This window comes from Crotalus tigris, unplaced genomic scaffold (genome assembly GCF_016545835.1).
Source record: "Crotalus tigris isolate CLP2741 ecotype Arizona unplaced genomic scaffold, ASM1654583v1 scf7180000017633.3093840, whole genome shotgun sequence".
NCBI lineage: Eukaryota > Metazoa > Chordata > Lepidosauria > Squamata > Viperidae > Crotalus > Crotalus tigris.
In genome coordinates this window covers 2,762,992-2,782,341 of record NW_024096527.1, presented here as the reverse complement: position 1 = coordinate 2,782,341, position 19,350 = coordinate 2,762,992, and the positions used below count along the sequence as shown (strand labels likewise).

At 40.3% G+C, this 19,350-nt stretch overlaps 1 protein-coding gene across 19 annotated transcripts in view; it reads left to right on the top strand.

Moving 5' to 3' along the window:
• Positions 1 to 16,320: 16,320 nt before the first annotated feature.
• The window catches only part of UNC13A (unc-13 homolog A), a 124,761-nt gene continuing 121,731 nt past the window's right edge, over positions 16,321 to 19,350 (top strand). For 10 of the 19 annotated variants that reach the window (XM_039334775.1, XM_039334769.1, XM_039334780.1 and 7 more), the window contains exon 1: positions 16,324 to 16,813. In XM_039334775.1, the coding sequence (XP_039190709.1) occupies positions 16,792 to 16,813 (22 nt within the window). In that variant the 5' untranslated portion in view covers positions 16,324 to 16,791. Of the gene's footprint in view, positions 16,814 to 19,350 lie in introns of all 19 variants that reach the window. The other 9 variants (XM_039334770.1, XM_039334774.1, XM_039334777.1 and 6 more) reach the window with 3 other exon arrangements.

Genomic DNA, 19,350 nt, shown 5'->3' with positions numbered 1-19,350 from the left:
GGAATGGGTGATTTATTTATTTCGTATGGAGTAGCAAAATGCAGCATAGTGAATAAAGTTCACGGAAACAACATTTAAAATGTGTATCAAAATATAAAACATCAGAGCAGTGAATTATTTAAAAAACACACAGTACGAGTGATGAGTAAAACTATGAATAAAATCGAATGAAGTGCAATTAAATGGATGTAGACTAGCCCCTCCCAATGCATCCCTGGGCAACATGACTTTGTTGTGGAAAAATGGGGAAAAAAGTCGCAATACGTCATGACATGTCACATGATGTTGCGAGTTTGACACCCCTGGTCTACACATTCTAGTTGTTGAACCTCACAAGGATTTCCCAGCAAGAAACAGCAGCATGAATACTGAAAATTAAAAACTCTTTTCAAAGTGGGTTATGTGTTAACAGAATAACACAATTGGAGGGGACCTTGGAGGTCTTCTAGTCCAACCCCCTGCTCAGGCAGGAGACCCTATAACATTTCAGACAAATTATTGCTCAATCTCTTCTTAAAAACCTTAAAAACCTCCAGTGTTGGAGCACCCACTTATTTTTATATGATTATATATTTTATATTATTTTTTAAAGAACTATTCATAGTACAGATAGTCGACTTACAATGTAATGGAGCCCAGAATTTCCATCATAAGTCATGATGGTCATAAGTCAAGGCACTCACATAAGCAATCTGATTTTATTACTTTTTTTTTTTTGCAGTGGGCACAAAGTGAACACTGCGGTCATAAAGTGAATGTTGTGGTTGTAAAGTGAACTCTGCAGTCATAATGTGAGTCAATATATGTCTACGGGCATTTTTTGCTGGAAATGGGCCAAAAAAAGCCAAAAAAGAGCAATGAAATTTTGTAAATTGCAGTCAGTGACCATAGAATGCTACAACTGGTCGTAAAGGTGAGCTGATAGCCCAGGTCTGAAATACGATCATGTGACCCTGGGGGGGGGCAGTATTGTGCCATCAGAACTCCAATACTGCTTGTAAGTAGCTTGGGGGGGGGTTCCACTGTAACTTGAAATGGCTGCTAAGTGAACAGTTGTTAAGTGAGGACCACCTGTAGGTAAGGTTACCATTCAGTTATGTCAGTTGAAATGTTCATTCTTTAGACAGGCCAGTGTGGTTGTCCTTATGCTTTTATTAGACATTACAGTCAGGAATGGAACCTCCACATGCAGAGGCAATCTACCTTTGAATATGAAATTAAGGGGCCAAACTGCAGGCACTCCTCACTTGGTGCATTCTTTGGCCACTGTGTAAAACCTCTGGCCCGAATCTATAATCGTGATGATCCTGATGCTAAAGAAGATAATAATTTTCACAGAGAATGGATCGAGTACAAGTTTTAAAAGAGGATCTAGGAAATTAAATAGCCATATTGAGAAGTAGTCTAGCTTAGAGCAGGGGTCTCCAGACTTGGCAACTTTAAGAATTGTGGATTTCAACAAGTCTTCAGCTTCAGCTTAAGGCTGGCTGAGGAATTCTGGGAGTTGAAGTCCACGAGTCTTAAAGTTGCCAAGTCTGGAGACCTCTGGCTCAGAGTATCAGATTCTGGGAAGACAGTACAGAATCGGACTGTTGTTTTCCAACCTAGTTAGTACGTATTGGGCTGATGGGTGTGAATCCCAGTATGCTGAGGTCCTTAGTTGGTGGTGCAGTTAAGCAACATTTTTTACAGTTTAGGAAATATGGAAGCTTCCATGTCTGCCCAGAAGAGACTCGTCTCCATGGTTTTCTCTGCCTTCTCTGCACCAATCTTGGTACAAGAGGTTTTCCTTCCTCCAGTTAGGTGGGAGGTGATTGCCCCTCCTTGCCAGAGTTAATCCTGCTGCACTGTTATTTTCCGGTCCTTTGTAATTGTACATAACCACACAGTCCTTTCAATCCTTCAGCTCCAGTTAGCAAGTATCAGTTCCTCTGTGTGCCTTAAGTATGGAAAGGTCTTTCCAATCTGACTTTAAGGAAACCCTAGTGGCATATTAAATATATGTTAATTTGAAAGACTGGCCTCATCTGCGAAGAACTGGATCCTCAATAATGGAGTGAGGCTTAGGAAAGGTTTAACTTTGGTCCCTGGAAAGTGGCTGCCGCAATGCCAGAATGCCACACAAGCAATATTTGAAATGCTGCATCCCGTTTTATTCACCACAATACAGAAATGGCGTTGAGACCCTAGAAAGAGTGCAGAGAAGAGCAACAAAGATGATTAGGGCACTGGGGGCTAAACTGTATGATGAACAGTTGCAGGAACTGGGTATGTCTAGTTTAATGAAGAGAAAGACTAGGGTTGATATGATAGCAATCTTCCAGTATTTGAGGGGCTGCCACAAGAAAAGAGAGAGTCAAACTATTCTCCAAAGCACCTGAGGGCAGGACAAAAAGTAACTGGTGGAAACTAATCAAGGAGAGAACCAATGTAGAACTAAGGAGAAATTTCCTCACAATGAGAACAAGTAATCAGTGGAACAAGTTTGTGTGTGTGTGTGTGTGTGTGTGTGTGAGAGAGAGAGAGAGAGAGAGAGAGAGAGAGAGAAATTATGTTCACCATATTTTGATTCCCCTCTGTGGATGGCCATGCTAATTGGGGGAGGGGAACACATATTTACAAAATATGGGGCACTAATCCAAAAAGATGGGCCTCGGGTTGTGATGTCATGATACATTGCCATGCTGGCTGGGGAATTCAGGGAGCTGAAATCCAACATTTTAATGTCACCAAGGTTGAGAAACAGTACTTTAGAGAGTCTTCAACCTGATTTAACCTTTTAAATTTTTCACATTCATTTTGGGTAAAAAAAAAAAAAAAGTTTAAAATAAAATATACATTCTGTGAGCCGTTTCCCTTAAAAAAAAATCTGAACTTAAACTCAGGTCTGCTAAAATACATGTTTCTTCCCCAATTTGCAAAATTGCACAAGGTTCTGGGTCCATAAGGCGCATTAGCTAAATTCCAAGAAGTATAAAATTCCAGAGGAAAGCAGTGCATACAATCAGAACCCTACATTAATTCAGGAATGAAGTTGGTTCATTTAAGGAAAAATGAATTGATGAAGCTCTTACAAATCAACCTAGGAATGTTGGGGTCCAAACGGGCCATGGCATCCTATTCTTTTCATCATTCCAATATCCATATAAAACCAGGCTGAAAATTTTAAACCATTCAAGTGACTTCATTTCTTATCTCCCTACTGATTGGTTGATTGCTTGAGCATAATCAAGTTGTTGTTGGCTCCTAGTGGCTACATAGATTTTTCTCCATGATTTGTCCTTAATCTGGTTCCCCATCACCACTGCAATGAGTGGCCTTGCTGTTGGTCATCCTCTTCTCTTTTTTCCACGTTTCCTATCATTATAGCCTTTTACAGAGAATTAGGTCTTTGTATAATATGTTTGGATAATTTGAGCCTGGCCATTTGTGCCTTGAGTGAGAACTTGTTGTTATTGTTGTTAGTTGCAAAGTCATGTCCGACCCATCGTGACCCCATGGACAATGTTCCTCCAGGCCTTCCTGTCCTCTACCATCCCCTTCTTCTATTGTCCTCAATCTTTCCTAGCATTAGGCTCTTCTCCAGTGAGTCCTTCCTTCTCATCAGGTGGCCAAAGTATTTGAGTTTCAGCTTCAGGATCTGGCCTTCTAAAGAGCAGTCGGGGTTGATCTCCTCTAGGACTGACTGGTTTGATCGCCTTGCAGTCCAGGGGACTCGCAGGAGTCTTCTCCAGTACCATAGTTCAAAGGCCTCAATTCTTTGGCACTCAGCCTTTCTTATGGTCCAACTTTCACCGCCATACATTGCAACTGGGGAAACCTACAGTCCTACAATAATAAGGAACTTTTTCCTGGAATTCCTGCTGTGGTTGTTCCTTGATGTAGCCTATCTCAAAAAGCTGACAATTTTACTGCCCAGGGATATCCCAGGACTATAAAAAGTAAATGTTGAGAATCACAATGTCTCAAGGCTGGCATGTCTGTTATGTCAAAAACCAATAGGTGCTCATCTTCAAGGATGAGAAGCACAGTGCAAGGTCTGTTAAGCAGTTAGGAATTAACTTAAGAAAGAAACCCCAGAATTAAATTATAGTGGATATAGTGGATATAAAAATTGCTCTTTCATGTTGACAGTAGGTAATTAGCAGGTTCTATAATCTAGATAATAGGTGCTAGCTAGAGTCTTAGCGGTGAATGCGCCAACACTGGAGGTTTTTAAGAAGAAACTGGACAGTCATTTGTTAGAAATGGTATAGGATTTCCTGCCTGAGCAGGGGGTTGGACTAGATGACCTCCAAGGTCCCTTCCAATTTTATTATTATTAGTAGTAGTAGTATTAGTATTAGTATTTAGATATGCCCTGTTGTGCATCTCAGTATCTTAAATGTGCAAAGCTGAACATCTGGGAAACTCTGCTAAGGTCTTATCACTGATGGAACGAAAGAAAAGAAAATGACTGACAGTAAGGGACTCAGTTATAGCGCCAACGTGACATCATTGGATGACTTTAGGACAGATCTTCCTGGATAAATCATAGTTTTGCTAAGTGTCAACACTGACTTGATGGTTTGTAATCAATCTTTGTTATCGAGCCTGACCACCAACTAGATTAGGAAATTAGGAAAAAATAATCCTCAAAAAAGGATGGTGTTATCCTCTTCTCCACGTTCCTTTGAGTTCAGGCATTGACTGAGCGCGGAACTAAACTCAAGGAATTATTATTATTGTTTTACTAGATAAACTGTAATTTATTCCAAGGCAGAACCACTGCTGCAATGTTTTCTATTCCCCATTAGGAGGCGCTGCCCCACAACAGAATATGCTGGACTCAGATCAAAGGTTCCTCCTAGCCCAGCCTCTAACAGCAGCCAGCCAAATGTTTCTGGGAAATCTCAGAAATAGGAAGACCGGAACTCCATCCATTACTTGTTTGCAGAACACTGAGTTGCGTTCTCCCTCTCTCCTCAAACTTTAAAGCTGTATAAGGCTTGTCACACAGAACAATCCCACAGACAAAGAGAGAAACCTGTGTGGGTTCTTCCATTTTCAGATGTTGGTTTCTTAGAATGCCGTGCGGGGTAAAAATCTAGCCGGTTAGAACCAATAGCACTATTGTGCATTCAGAAAATAATAATAATAATGAGCTGCAAAATATTTTGCCAAGTGATTTTAATCTTTTTTTCAGAAGTTTTAGCCCAGTGTTTCCCAAACTTGACAATTTTGAGGCATGAGGACTTCAACTCCCAGAATTCCACAGCCAGCAACGCTGGCTGTGGAATTCTGGGAGTTGAAGTCCACATGCCTTAAAATTGTCAAGTTTGGGAAACACTGTTTTAGCCAGTTGTGAAAAGCACCCGGAAGCTTCAGCTGGTTGTCAGTTTTAAACCATGTGGACTTCAACTCCTTAGCATGCTGGCTGGAGAATTCTGGGAGTTGAAACCCACACATCTTCAAGTTGCCAAGATTGAAAAAAATATTGTGCCACGTTCTCAGCCTCCCCACAGTCTCTCACAAGCTCCACCGGACTCCTCCCAAAATGGCAGCTGCTATCCAAGTAGTTCTTCCTCTCCGGCCATTAACCATCGAAGAGGCTCAGTATCTGCTTTTATTTATTTTTAAATATTTACTCATTCTATTTCAGTGCCATTCAACTCCTCACTGATGAGTGGCTCACAAAAATAAAACAAAATAAAAATACCCCAAATGAACAGATGGGACAAAACACCAAAACACATGCAAACATATGCCAAATTTATCTAAGGAGCTACACCCACCCTACCACCAAGGCCTGGGAGAATAGCTTTTAAGGCTTTCTAGGATCCACTCAGTGGTGGGATTCAGTCAGTTCCCACCAGTTCAGCAGAACCGGTAGCTAATTTTTAGTTGCCCAGGCCCAGAATGGATTTCCAGAAGCGGCATCCTCACAGAGAAGCGGTTGTTTACATATTTGAATCCCACCACTGGATCCACTCATATCTCAGTGGGGATTATCTCAGGAGGGATCTCGTTCCTGAGGACAAGGACTACTTTCTCTGACCTGCCCTCACAATATTCTTCATTGCTTCCCCAAATTGGAATTTTACAATGTGCTTTACATGGGGTTGCCCTTGAAGATCATTCAAGGGCAGACACTTCAACTAGTCCAGAGTGCTGCAATGTGAACATGAGACTCTAAAAAGAGGCAGAGAAGAACAACAAAGATGATAAGAGGTCTGAAGGCTAAATCATACAATGAACAATTGAGAGAACTAGGCAGTGGTGAACAACCAGTTCTCTGTGCAGATGCTGCTTCTGGAAGTCCATTTTGGGGGGCAACAAAAAATTCTTCGTGTTGAAGAAGTAGCAGATAAATTGGATGTATTGGAGGAAAAATTTGAAGGGATGGAAAAAAAGATGGAAATTTCACAAGATGAAATTGTTATGTCTCAATATAGAGAGATGGAGTACGCTTTAAGAATCAGAGGTCTGAAGGAAAATATGCAAGAAAACTTGAGAGAGATGGTGGCAAATGACTTTGCTGTGATTTTGGATAGAGAAAAAGAGGAAATATCTGGAGAAATTGAAAAAATATTTAGAGTTAATTCTTCGGTGGCAAAGCAGAGAAATTTGCCAAGAGATGTGGTAATTTACTTTGGGAAAAGATCTCTACGCAATGAAATCATACAAGCTTTTTATAACAAGAGATTTCAGATTGCTGCACAAGATGTAATAATTTTAAAGGAAATCCCATCCAAAATTTTAAGAAGAAGAAAAGAGTTTGCTTTTTTAGCAGATGAACTTAAAAAGAGGCAGATGCCATTTAGATGGGATATCCCGGTTGGAATTGTGGTGAGTCACACGGGGACACGTTATAGACTTAATACTGTTTTTAAAGCAAGAGAGTTTTATACTTCAGTCCTGGGAGCGTGCTCATCACCACCGGTAATGTTAAAAGTTTTGGAGAAGGAGTCAGAACAGCAATCTGAAGAAGTTGTATTGATGAAAGCTGGAAAACAGGCTGAATGGTTTCAACAAGCTGAGATTAAGGAGCAGAGAATGACTTGTACAGCATATAAACAGTAAAGAATGTAAAGATTTTCCCAAGGACATTGACAGACCACAGTCCTGTGTGGATGGAGCTGGCCACTGAAAAAGAGGAGAGAAGATCTTGGAGATTGAATGAGAACTTATTTAGACAAGAAATGAATGTTCAGAAACTTAAAGAGATTTAAAGGAATATTTTATTTTAAATATGCATAAGGGAACTTCAATGGCAATGGTATGGGATGCAAGTAAAGCTTATATGCGTGGGGTTTTGATATGATATGATAGAACCTTTAAAGGAACTTTTTAATGATATATTACAGGGGTTAGAGACCCCCCCGTTTTGGGGTAGGGCTTTTATATCTTTGATCCCAAAAGAGGATCAAGATTTTATTTTACTAAAAAATTATAGATCTATATCTTTTTTGAATGTAGATTATAAATTTTTTTCTAAAATTTTAGTTAATAGACTTATGATTATATTGAATCAAGTAATACATACGGATTAAACAGGTTTTATAACTGGAAGATATATGATACTATTATATTTGGTGGTCATGTAAAGTATAAAAGTTTTTTGGATTAAGATATGGTGGAATATTCAAAGAATTTTTAATAGAAGGATAAAATTTACTCCACAATTGTTTTTGTTAGGTATTGTATCTGATTGTGATGATAAAGAAATTATTTTAATGTTAAACTTAATTACAGCGGTAAGGTTGTTGATAGGATAATATTGGAAGAAGGAATTTTTGCTGACTTTGGAGGAATGGTTTTTTTTAAAGTTTTTTATTTATCTGAAATGGCAAAAATTTCGGCTTATTTGAAAGATCAAACGCAAAAGAAATATTTATTGGTGTGGAAAAGATGGATAAATTTTATACAGTATAAGTATGATATTAGAAAATATTATTTAGTTTTTGAATAATTTATATTTAAAGTTTAAGATAATGATTAGAAATGTAGACTTGTTTTGTCTTTTTTGTCTTTTTTTTCTTCTTTTTTTATATATATTGGAGTTAAAGTATTCTAAAATTTGTTTTTTGAATGTAGTTATATTTGTTTGAATTGTATTCAAGTTTAAATGGTTTTTTTTTTAATTTTAGTTAACACTGTATTCAGCTCTGGGAAGAAGGGGGGAGGGTTTTGGGGGGTGCTGGGAGGGAGTGGGTGAGGGATTTTATTGTAAAATTGTAAAAATTTATAATAATAATAAAAAAAAATAGCTACCGGTTCTGCCAAACTGGTGCAAACTGGCTGAATCCCACCTCTGGAACTAGGTATGTTTAGTCTAACAAAGAGAAGGACTAGGGGCAATAGGAAAGCAGTCTTCCAGTACTTGAGGGGTTACAGAGAAGAGGGGATCAACCTATTCTCCGAAGCACCTGAGTGCAGGACAAGAAGTAATGTGTGGAAGATCATTAAAGAGAGATCCAGCCTAGAACTAAGGAGAAACTTCCTGACAGTGACAACAATTAATCAATGGAATGGTTTATTTCCAGAAGTTGTAAGTGCTCCATCACTGGAGGTTTTTAAGAAGAGAGTGGACAGCCATGTGTTCAGAATAATATAGAGTCTCCTGCTTGAGCAGGGGGTTGGACTAGAAGATCTTCAGGGTACCATTCCAACCCTGTTATTCAATGTTCTATGTGTAGCATTGTGGCCACCATGATATGCTTATATAACACTGTTGCGATGTGAGCTACCCTGGGTTCCAATAGGCTTCTAGGCACAACTCAAGCTGTTGGCTGTCACCTTTAAAGCCAGATGTAGCACGGGACTTGGCGATTTGCAGGACTGCCCAGTCCAGTGATATCTGCCCATCCTAATAGGTCCACCATACTGAACATACTACAAGTCCCTTCAGTGAAACATTATCATCCGGAGGACTTAGGAAACTTACTTTGTGTGTTATGGTGCCTACCTTATACAATGGCCTTGTCAACGCTGCTAACACTGGATGTTCTTGCTTGTCCACCACTTTGAAATACAGTGCTTCGGAAACTTGGCAATTTTAAGATGTATGGACTCCAACTCCCAGAATTCCCCACCAGCTAGCCAGCTACCTACATGGGACCTTTAGGCACAAGCATTTCAGGGGACTTACTACTTTGTTAAAGTTTAACAACAGATGATGGAACAAAAAGAAACCCAATTCCAACAGAGACTTAAAATGATACTCATTTTATAAGCTTCTCATTGTTTTCCATTTGCTGGTCTCTGCTTTGCAAATCAGTTTATGATTTTTCTGTTGAGGACATTTTAAGCTACAGATTGATACACAAGCCTCCTTAAATCCTTCTCCAAATTTTGGGATAGAGAGATTAGGCAGATGATTCCTCTGAATGGAGAATTAACTCCTTCAGCATTTGGGTATCATTGACTCTGGCTGACAGGACTTAAATTTACTGTTTAGTCAAGCAGGGGTTCTCAACCTTGGCAACTTTAAGACTTGTGGACTTCAACTCCCAGAATTCCTCAGCCAGCAAAGCTTTGCTGGCTGAGGAATTCTGGGAGTTGAAGTCCACAAGTCTTAAAGTTGCCAAGGTTGAGAACCCCTGGTTTAGTGTCTTCCTCGTTGAGGCTGAGGAGATTGCTCTGGAGCTGGTAAAAGCCCATTTGTTTCTTTACCTCTTTAATTCTTATTTGCAAAGGTTGCCACCCAATATGGCCAACTCCTGAGCCTACACAGATCCTTTCTTGCCCATTTATTCCTATTTTCTGTTTTGAGTTGTCCAGTCAGGTGCTGGTCAATCAGAAGCTCTCTCCTGTCATTCCACAATCCAATGTTTCTCAGCCTTGATAAGTTTATGATAGGTAGACTTCCACTACCAGCGTTCCCTAGTCAGCCTAGTTTAGATGCCTTCTGACTTGCCTCTAGTATTTGGGCAGAACATTTCAGTTAGTAAGTTACAGTCAGGAAGAAGGCTAATGAAGACTCACTAAGTCTTAATAATAATAATAGTAGTAGTAGTAGTAGTAGTAGTAGTAGTAGTAGTAGTAGTAGTTGTTGTTGTTGTTGTTAATTGCGAAGTCGTGTCCGACCCATCGCGACGCCATGGACAATGTTCCTCCAGGTTTTCCTGTCCTCTACCATCTTCTGGAGTCCATTTAAGTTCACACCTACTGCTTCAGTGACTCCATCCAGCCATCTCATTCTCTGTCGTCCCATTCTTCTATTGCCCTCAATCTTTCCCAGCATTAGGCCCTTCTCCAGTGAGTCCTTCCTTCTCATTAGGTGGCCAAAGTATTTGAGTTTCAACTTCAGGATCTGGCCTTCTAAAGAGCAGTCGGGGTTGATCTCTTCTAGGACTGACCGGTTTGAACGCCTTGCAGTCCAAGGGACTCGCAGGAGTCTTCTCCAGCACCATAGTTCAAAGGCCTCAATTCTTTGGCGCTCAGCCTTTCTTATGGTCCAACTTTCACAGCCATACATTGCAACTGGGAAAACCATGGCCTGGACTATACGCACTTTTGTTGGCAGGGTGATGTCTCTGCTTTTTAGTATGCTGTCTAGATTTGCCATAGCTTTCCTCCCCAGGAGCAAGCGTCTTTTAATTTCTTGGCTGCAGTCCCCATCTGAGGTGATCTTGGAGCCCAGAAAAATAAAATCTGTCACTACCTCCATTTCTTCCCCATCTATTTGCCAGGAATTGAGAGGGCCGGATGCCATGATTTTGGTTTTCTTAATGTTGAGTTTCAAGCCAACTTTTGCACTCTCCTTCTTCACCCGCATCAAGAGGCTCTTTAGTTCCTCTTCACTTTCTGCCATTAGAGTGGTATCATCTGCATATCTTAGGTTGTTGATATTTCTCCCGGCAATCTTAATTCCAACTTTTGATTCATCTAGCCCTGCCTTTCTCATGATGTGCTCTGCATATAAGTTAAATAGGCAGGGCGACAGTATACAGCCTTGCCGGACTCCTTTTCCAATTTTGAACCAATCAGTGGTTCCGTGTCCAGTTCTCGCTGTTGCTTCTTGACCCGCATATAGGTTTCTCAAGAGACAAATAAGATGGTCTGGTATTCCCATCTCTTTAAGAACTTGCCACAATTTGTTGTGATCCACACAATCAAAGGCTTTAGCATAGTCAATGAAGCAGAAGTAGATGTTTTTCTGGAACTCCCTAGCTTTCTCCATGATCCAAGCGTATGTTGGCAATTTGATCTCTAGTTCCTCTGCCTCTTCGAAATCCTTCCTGTACTTCTGGTAGTTCTCGATCCACATACTGCTGGAGTCTAGCTTGTAGGATTTTAAGCATAACTTTACTAGCAATGGTGTGATAGTTTGAACATTCTTTGGCATTGCCTTTCTTTGGAATTGGAATGTAAACTGACCTTTTCCAATCCTGTGGCCACTGTTGAGTTTTCCAAATTTGCTGGCAAATTGAGTGTAGCATTTTTACTGCATCGTCTTTTAAGATTTTGAATAGCTCAGCTGGAATACTGTCACCTCCACTAGCTTTGTTGTTGCTCAGATTTTCTAAGGCCCATTTCACTTCACATTCTAGGATGTCTGGTTCAAGGTCAGTGACCATCTCATTGTGGTTATCTGGGATGTTAAGCTCATTAGTAGCAGTTGTAGTAGTAGTAATAATAATAATAATATTGGATGGGACCTTGGAGGTCATCTAGTCCAACCCCCTGCTCAGGCAGGAAACCCTATACCATTTTGGACAAATGGCTGTCCAGTCTCTTCTTAAAAACTTCCAGTGTTGGAGCATTCACCGCTTCTGGAGGCAGGTTGTTCCACTGGTTAATTGTTCTAACTGTCAGGAAGTTTCTCCTTAGTTCTAGGTTGCTTCTCTCGTTAATTAGTTTCCATCCGTTGCTTCTTGTCCTGCCTTCAGGCGCTTTGGAAAATAGCTTGACTCTCTCTTCTTTGTGGCAGCCCCTGGCATTAAGATGCATTGGATTACATCTTCAACACAAGAACTTTTCTTGGATCTTTAGAGGTGGATTTGTAGGTTCTTTGAGCAGAGGTCATGATATATTCCAGTATATTTCCAGACAACTGCCTCCAGAAGTTATAGGTGGTTTTTAAGAAGAAATTGGGCAATCATTTGTCTGATATGATAAAGGATCTCCTGCTTGAGCAGGGGGTTGGACTAGAAGACCTCCAAGGTCCCTTCCAGCTCTGTTATTCTGTTCTGTTCCAACCACTTCTAAGGACAGGACTTCCCTCCCTCATGAAAAGCCCGATGGGAGGCATTTCCTCCAGAGATTTTCTCCTGGGATTTAATAGAAGCAGCACAAGGAAAAGTTGCAGACTGTTGGAGAGATGGCTGTGCAATGAACTGTAAAACATTCACACCCACCCCTTAGTACCTTATAATTAAAGAAATTAAAGAATATTACATTCACCCACCATAATTTCCTCTAACTTCTCTTTCCCTAGGAAAGTATTTTAATATTTATATTAAATTCCCTTGCATTAAAGTTAATGAGAAAATTTAAAACTAAATGCCGGTGAATTTTTCTGACTAGCACTAGTTAATTTCTGTTTTGGGCCAAAGGCAGACTAGACAAAGTACCACTTTATAAAGCTTTAGTAAGACCACACTTGGAAATACTGCATCCGGTTTTGGTCACCACATTACAAAAAAGATGCTGGAAAAATGCAGAGAAGAGCAACTAGTATGATTAAAGGCCTGAAAACTAAAACATATTAAGAATGGTTGAAAATTATGTATTGGAATTGAAAAAATGTTGATTTTTTAGATTGGGATGGTTTTAATAATTAATGGAGTGTTTTAACTTAGATGATTTTTTTGTACAATAACATAGATGTGATAAGGTATGACAATCAATTGGATGAAATTTGAAGTTTCTGTAATGAATTGAAGTGAATTAACATTATTTTTTAAATTAAGATAGCTATTGTGTAATGGAAGAAGAAATAAATGAGATTGGTGATAAAAGGAGGGATGAGAGAAATTAAGAACTAGAATATATCTGGAAGGGATACCTGAATTGATAACTTGTTGAGTTAAAGTGAAATTTGATTTTGGTAATTGTAAACTGATAAAAGTTTTAAAACAGGTTTAGTAGTAATAGAAATTTAATTTAGAAATGGAATATTTTAAACGTATTATGTTATTTGAGGGAAATAGAGAGGAGACAGTGAATGTATTGAGTTGAGTTGTTTATTTATGTTTTTACTTTGGAATGTTTGATTACCCAAACACCACGGTGTGTCCTGAGTACTTTTTCTTAAAAATTAAAAAACCAATTTTTTTTTTTTTTTAAAGATTGGTTGCAGGAACTGTGTATGGCTAGTCTAGAGGAAAAAAAGACTAGGGGTGACATAGCAGTATTCCAACATTTGAGGGGCTACCACAAAGAGTTATTTTCCAAACTTATTTTCCAAAGCACTGGAGAGCAGGACAAGAAGCAATGGATGAAAACTATTCAAGGAGAGAAGCAACCTGGAATTAAGGAGAAGCTTCCTAACAGTGAGGACAATAAACCAATGGAACAGCTTGCCTTCAGAAGTTGGGGGTGCTTCATCACTGGAGGTTTTTAAGAAGAGAATGGACAGCCACCTGTCTGAAATGGTAGAGGATCTCCTGCTTTTGCGGGGATTGGACTAGAAGACCTCCAAGGTCCCTTCCGGTTCTATTCTGAATATATAATATAATAATATAGACCAGTGTTTCTCAACCTTGGCAACTTGAAGATGGGTGGACTTCAACTCCCAGCATAGCTGTCTGGGGAATTCTGGATATTGAAGTCCTCCCATCTTCAGGCTGCCAAGGTTGAGAAACACTGGATTAGACAAAGAGTTTCCATTTAAAATTTTGTACATATGCAGATTCACACCCTCTAATAATAATAATAATAACAACAACAACAACAACAACACTAATAATATAGTAGTAAAGTTGGAAGGGACCTTGGAGGTCATCTAGTCCAACCCCCTGCTCAGGCAGGAAACCCTATACCATTTCGGACAAATGGCTGTCCAGTCTCTTCCAGTGTTGGAGCATTCACCGCTTCTGGAGGCAGGTTGTTCCACTGGTTAATTGTTCTAACTGTCAGAAAGTTTCTCCTTAGTTCTAGGTTGCTTCTCTCCTTGATTAGTTTCCATCCGTTGCTTCTTGTCCTGCCTTCAGGTGCTTTGAAGAATAGCTTGACTCCCTCTTCTTTGTGGCAGCTCCTGAGATATTGGAACACTGCTATCCTGTCACCCCTCGTCCTTCTCTTCGTTAAACTAGACATACCCAATTCCAGCAACCGTTCCTTATATGCTTTAGCCCCCAGTCCCCTAATCATCTTAACTTCTTACTTTGGGTTTTTTTTTTTTTTGTGATCTGGAGATTCTTCCTGATTTTCAAACCCATTTCACTTCAAAAGTATTGAATCACTGCTTTATATAGAACTCGTTCATTTGAATTCCATTTCATTTCCATAACTAAAGAAAAATGCGGCTTATTGGATTCATTTTTCATTCACTTTTGAAATAAAATGCATGAACTTTACTAAAATGGGATATCAGTGGAATACTGTCTTCATACATTATATTCCCCTAGCTTCTGCTCACAGTTATGAAATGGAACTGATCAGATGGAAGGCCTTTTTCACAAATAATATCATTCATTTTTGGAACTCACAGTCTCAAGATATGGCAATGGATCCTAGCTTAGATTAAAGAAGAGAATAAGTCACATTAATTGGGAAGAAGCATCTCCATGTTCAATAGCAATACGTCTTTGACCAGACTTTGCTTTAATATATAGCTTAGGATGTACAGCTTAGGAGTTTTTAGAAACATCAAGCTGGTCTGTGGACAAAATAAATGTTGGGTTTAACAGAATAATAGAATAACAGAGTAGGAAGGGACCTTAGAGGTCTTCTAGTCCAAACCCTACTCAAACAGGAGATCTTATACCATTTCAGACAAGTGACTGTCCAGTCTCTTCTTAAAAGCCTCCATTGATGGAGCATCCACAACTTCTGAAGACAAGCCTTTCCACTGGTTTATTGTTCTCACTGTTAGAAAACTTCTCCTTAGTTCTAGGTTGTTTGTCTCCTCGATTAGTTTCCATCCATTGTTTCTTGTCTTGCCTTCTGGTGCTCTGGTAAATAGGTTGACCCCCTCTTCTTTGAAAGAATGCTGCAAAGAAGTGAGGCTCAATCTATTTTCCAAAGCACCAGAAGACAAAACAAGAAACAATGGATGGAAACTTATCAAGGAGAGAAGAACATAGAACTAAAGAGGTTTGATACAGTTTGATACTGTTGGAATTTTCCAGTGGGCAAGTGATATTTCTTTCATCCTTGATGTCCTTTGACCTATTCACTGAGGGGATGAATGACTGGAATTAGCTAGTAATTATTTGCAGTGTGGTCTGACAGGTGTGCAGGAGGCACCAAGTTGGAAAACTGTAGCTTAAGATACAGTTAGTCCTCGACATACAACCACAATTAGGACCCCAATTTCCATTGTTAAGCAAGACAGCCACCCAATTTTACAATCTTTTTTGACACGGTTTTTAAGCAGATTGTTGCAGTTAAGTGAATCACATGGTCATTAAGGGAATCCGTCTTCCCCCCATTGATTTTACTTGATGGAAGTTGACTGATGGCAATCACATGATCTTGGGACATTGCAATTGAGAAAAGTACACGCTGGTTGCCAAGCGCTCAAATTTTGATTGCGACCATTGGGATGTTGTGATGGTTGTAAGTGCAAGGACCAGTTGTAAGTCCTTTTTTTCTATGCTGCTGTAACTTGGAATGGTGGCCTAATGAATGGCTGTAAATCGAGGACTACCTGTACACCAACTCTGGACTATAAGGATTATGAAAAGTACTGCCGTTGGAAAGAAAATCAGTGATACAAGGACTAGCAAAATGCTTTGTTTACCAAGATGTTGGGTTTAAGAATTAGGCAAGCCATCCATTCTTCCACACTGTTAATGCTGAGAGATTTTACTATGTCCTGCTGCATCCTATGAGTTGATTTATGAACTTTCTCGATTTAATTCAAGCAGCAAGTGCTGCAACTTTTAGGCTTTGGGCTTCTCTCTCTCCCACCTAAATGTTTGTGCACATGAATTAAACACTCTAAGAAAGCCATCATGATGTGACTGAGGGGAGGACGGGCACATCAATTGCTTTTTTGTGTTGTGTCGCCAGACCATTCATGAAACAACTGGGGGGGGGGAAGTATCAAACCAATTTGTCCTTAGGAAGCACTCCTTCCTCTTTATCCAGCCTTTTATCTCTCCCCATGTGTGCATCATTCACACCAAAGGAACGAGGAAGGCAAAAAGACATGCCAGTGGCCGGAACAGTGGTGGAGTCCAAACTTAGCAACTCCACTCTGGAATCAGAAAACTGGAAAATCCTATATCTGGATTGAAATTCAAAGATGAGCATTTGGAAGCTTCTTTAAGAGAATCGAGGCTTGGAGATTGTCGACAGAATGAGGTCTTGAAGAGGCAAACGCTCAGCCGATCCGGTGGCCCCCGCCTTCCTCTCTCTCTCTCTCTCTCCCCCGCCCCACGCTGGGTTTTTTTTCTTTCTTTCCCCATCATCCTGACGTCGGGAGCTATCCACAAGCCGTGGTGCTGAAGCAAAATGGCTGGCTCTCACTAGGCACGAGAAGGAGGAGCAGCAGTCGGCGGCCCTTCGGAGAAGGATGCCATTTCGCAGCAACGCAACACGCCTTTCCTTTTCCAAGCAGCTCCCCACGCTGTGAAGCCAAATCTGCTTTAGAACAGCGGCCTTGAAAGAGAGAGCGAGAGGGAGAGCGCCTATGCCATGTCTTTGCTTTGCGTTGGAGGTAAGGCAATCTCACTTCCATCCCATGCACAGTGGTTTTGGTTTTGTTTTTCTTTTTTTTGAGATGTGAGGGTGTCATTTTTGTGCAGAACAGGATAGAGGCAGAAATATATAGCTGTCGACGAGGTGACGGGGAGGTGGCCATTTCTGAAACTAGCCTCAGTGGAAATACTAAGGCGTGGGACAGTGAAGGCATGTCCATGATGCTGAGGTGGGGAGGGAGGGATGGGCTGTTCTTTCAGATTCCCGATGCTCCCATCTAGCAAAGAGGGGTCTAAACTTCACCTTTGGAGCAAAAGCTTCTCTTGCCTTTTTCTCAAATAGGTGCTAATTCAATCCAGCATTTTGGGGTGTGGTGCAGGTTGATGGATTTCAGGCTTTCTCTATGTCGGTGTGTGTGTGTGTGTGTGTGTGTCCACCTCTGATGTGGCCAGCTCATATTACTTTAACAATTTCATCATTTGGTTTCACATGGTACTTAGATGTTGGATGGGCTGCAGGAACATAGGCAAAATCTTTTCCTCTCATATCTTTCTCATGGGCTAATTGAGATGCCAAATTAATTTTGCAACCTCTCACCTCCTGTTAGCAGAGAAGTGAGTTTTTGCACTTCTTGATTTTCAGAGGCAGAGGAGGAGGAGGAGGAGGATGAAAAAAATGAGCAATCTTTGCTTATCTTTCCTCCATGCTTCCCTTAGCTCTTCGGTTCTTTGAATGTCAGTCCCTATTAAATGAAGTTTTAAAAATCATTCTTCCCTTTCCAAGACCACCTTGGATGAAAGATGCAATAGGCACAGCATGATAATATTCTGTATTATAATTTCATATTGTTTGACTTAGCACATTACTTGCTACATGATGTTATGATGGGCAGTTGTTCAGGGGAAGTCTAAATGCAGGAGGGGATTATTAGCCAAGGTTCTTGTATGGATCCTCCATAGCCAGATGCAGTATACCACCTGATGGTCAAATGTTGCACATAAACAGGAGCTGGCTGTGCACCTACAAACCCTATAAGTGGACTTTCTGGCTGGTCAGGCTTGGAAAAAGAATGATGGTTTGGACTGATATTTGGATCTGGACCCAACAAGTTCTTGTATAGAATTCTCTATTAAGGGTAAAACATGTTGGCAGTCACCATTATAAGCATCACATAAAAGGAAGATGGTCTTGGTTTTTAAGGAATCTTATTTCTGAACCCCAAACAGAATCCCTATAACAGAGGCTATCTATTGCTCAAAATAGCACAGATTTGAACCTGCTCCCCTGCCTTGAGTCACATTCCATCTACAACATAAGCCTCACACTGGGATTGAAAAGCAGAGGATGGTGATGGTGATATCTTCATGCTCCATTTGTGGGCATTCTCAAAATAGTGGGTTGTCTTTGGAAACAAAACGTGATGGTGTCTGGTCTTAACTGGAAAAACAATTCTTAGGCCGTAATTTCCAAAATAAGAGAGAGAGAATTCATTTAGACCCAGAATTTGGAAGGTGTGTGTCTGCTAGCTTTACACAACATACTCGATTGGAGTGCAGGAACCCAATCATTCTCACAGCATGCTTAAAAAGCAGACTATAATGTGAAACCAGAATCCAATGTATTACTTTGCGAATGGCATGTTTTGCTAACTCAGCCACTGAGACCATGGTAGGAATTACAGGGAGACCAGCAAGGATCTAAAGGCCCAGGTTAATTCCCAGCATGGTTAGTAATGGGTTAAATGCTAACCATTTCATAAGCAAAAGATCTGATCTGCTGTTTGGCAGTTTAACCAAGTGTTTCCCTTTGGGTAAAATATTTAGCTGCCTGTTAAACATTTGCTCTGTAAATGCGAGTGTGTGTGTGTATATTTAATTTTTTTTAAAAAAAGAAGACGCAAAAATTCTGCTATCTTGACAACAATGTCTTCATTAGCTGATCCCTTCAAAGCACTGGAGGAAACCTTCTACTCCTCACAATTCCCAGGCCTGTCTTCATTCACAAAAATGGGCCTGTCAGGGAAGACTCGTGGATGTTAAAAGGAATAACATGGGACAACCAAACCATGGCATGAACCATCAATGAAATGATAATTAAGATGTCAGTGAGGAAAATCAAAGTTGTGGGTGCTACATCACTTGAGGTTTTTAAGAAGAGATTGGGTAGCTATTTGTCTGGAATGGTAGAGGGTCACCTGCTTGAGCAGGGGGTTGGACTAGAAGACCTCCAAGGTCCCTTCCAATTCTGTTATTCTGCATGTAAGGAAGCTTCTGTATGTCAGGTAGCTTGTAAAAGGATAAACACAAAGGAGCCATTGCTATTTCAAGCTTAAAACAGCTGCCTCCATCCTTCCCTGTCTCTCCCTCCCCCCTCAATTTCCTTTCTTGCAGAGATCTGATCAATGTTTGCATTATTGGGAGGCAGGAAATTGGGTCATTTTAAGAACCCCCATAAGCTCTGATCCTGGATTCTCTCTTGACATAAAATAAATCAGCCCCTTCTCTATTGCCTTGTGAACCTCAAAACTAAGCTCTTTATCAGCAGAAATGAGAAGGG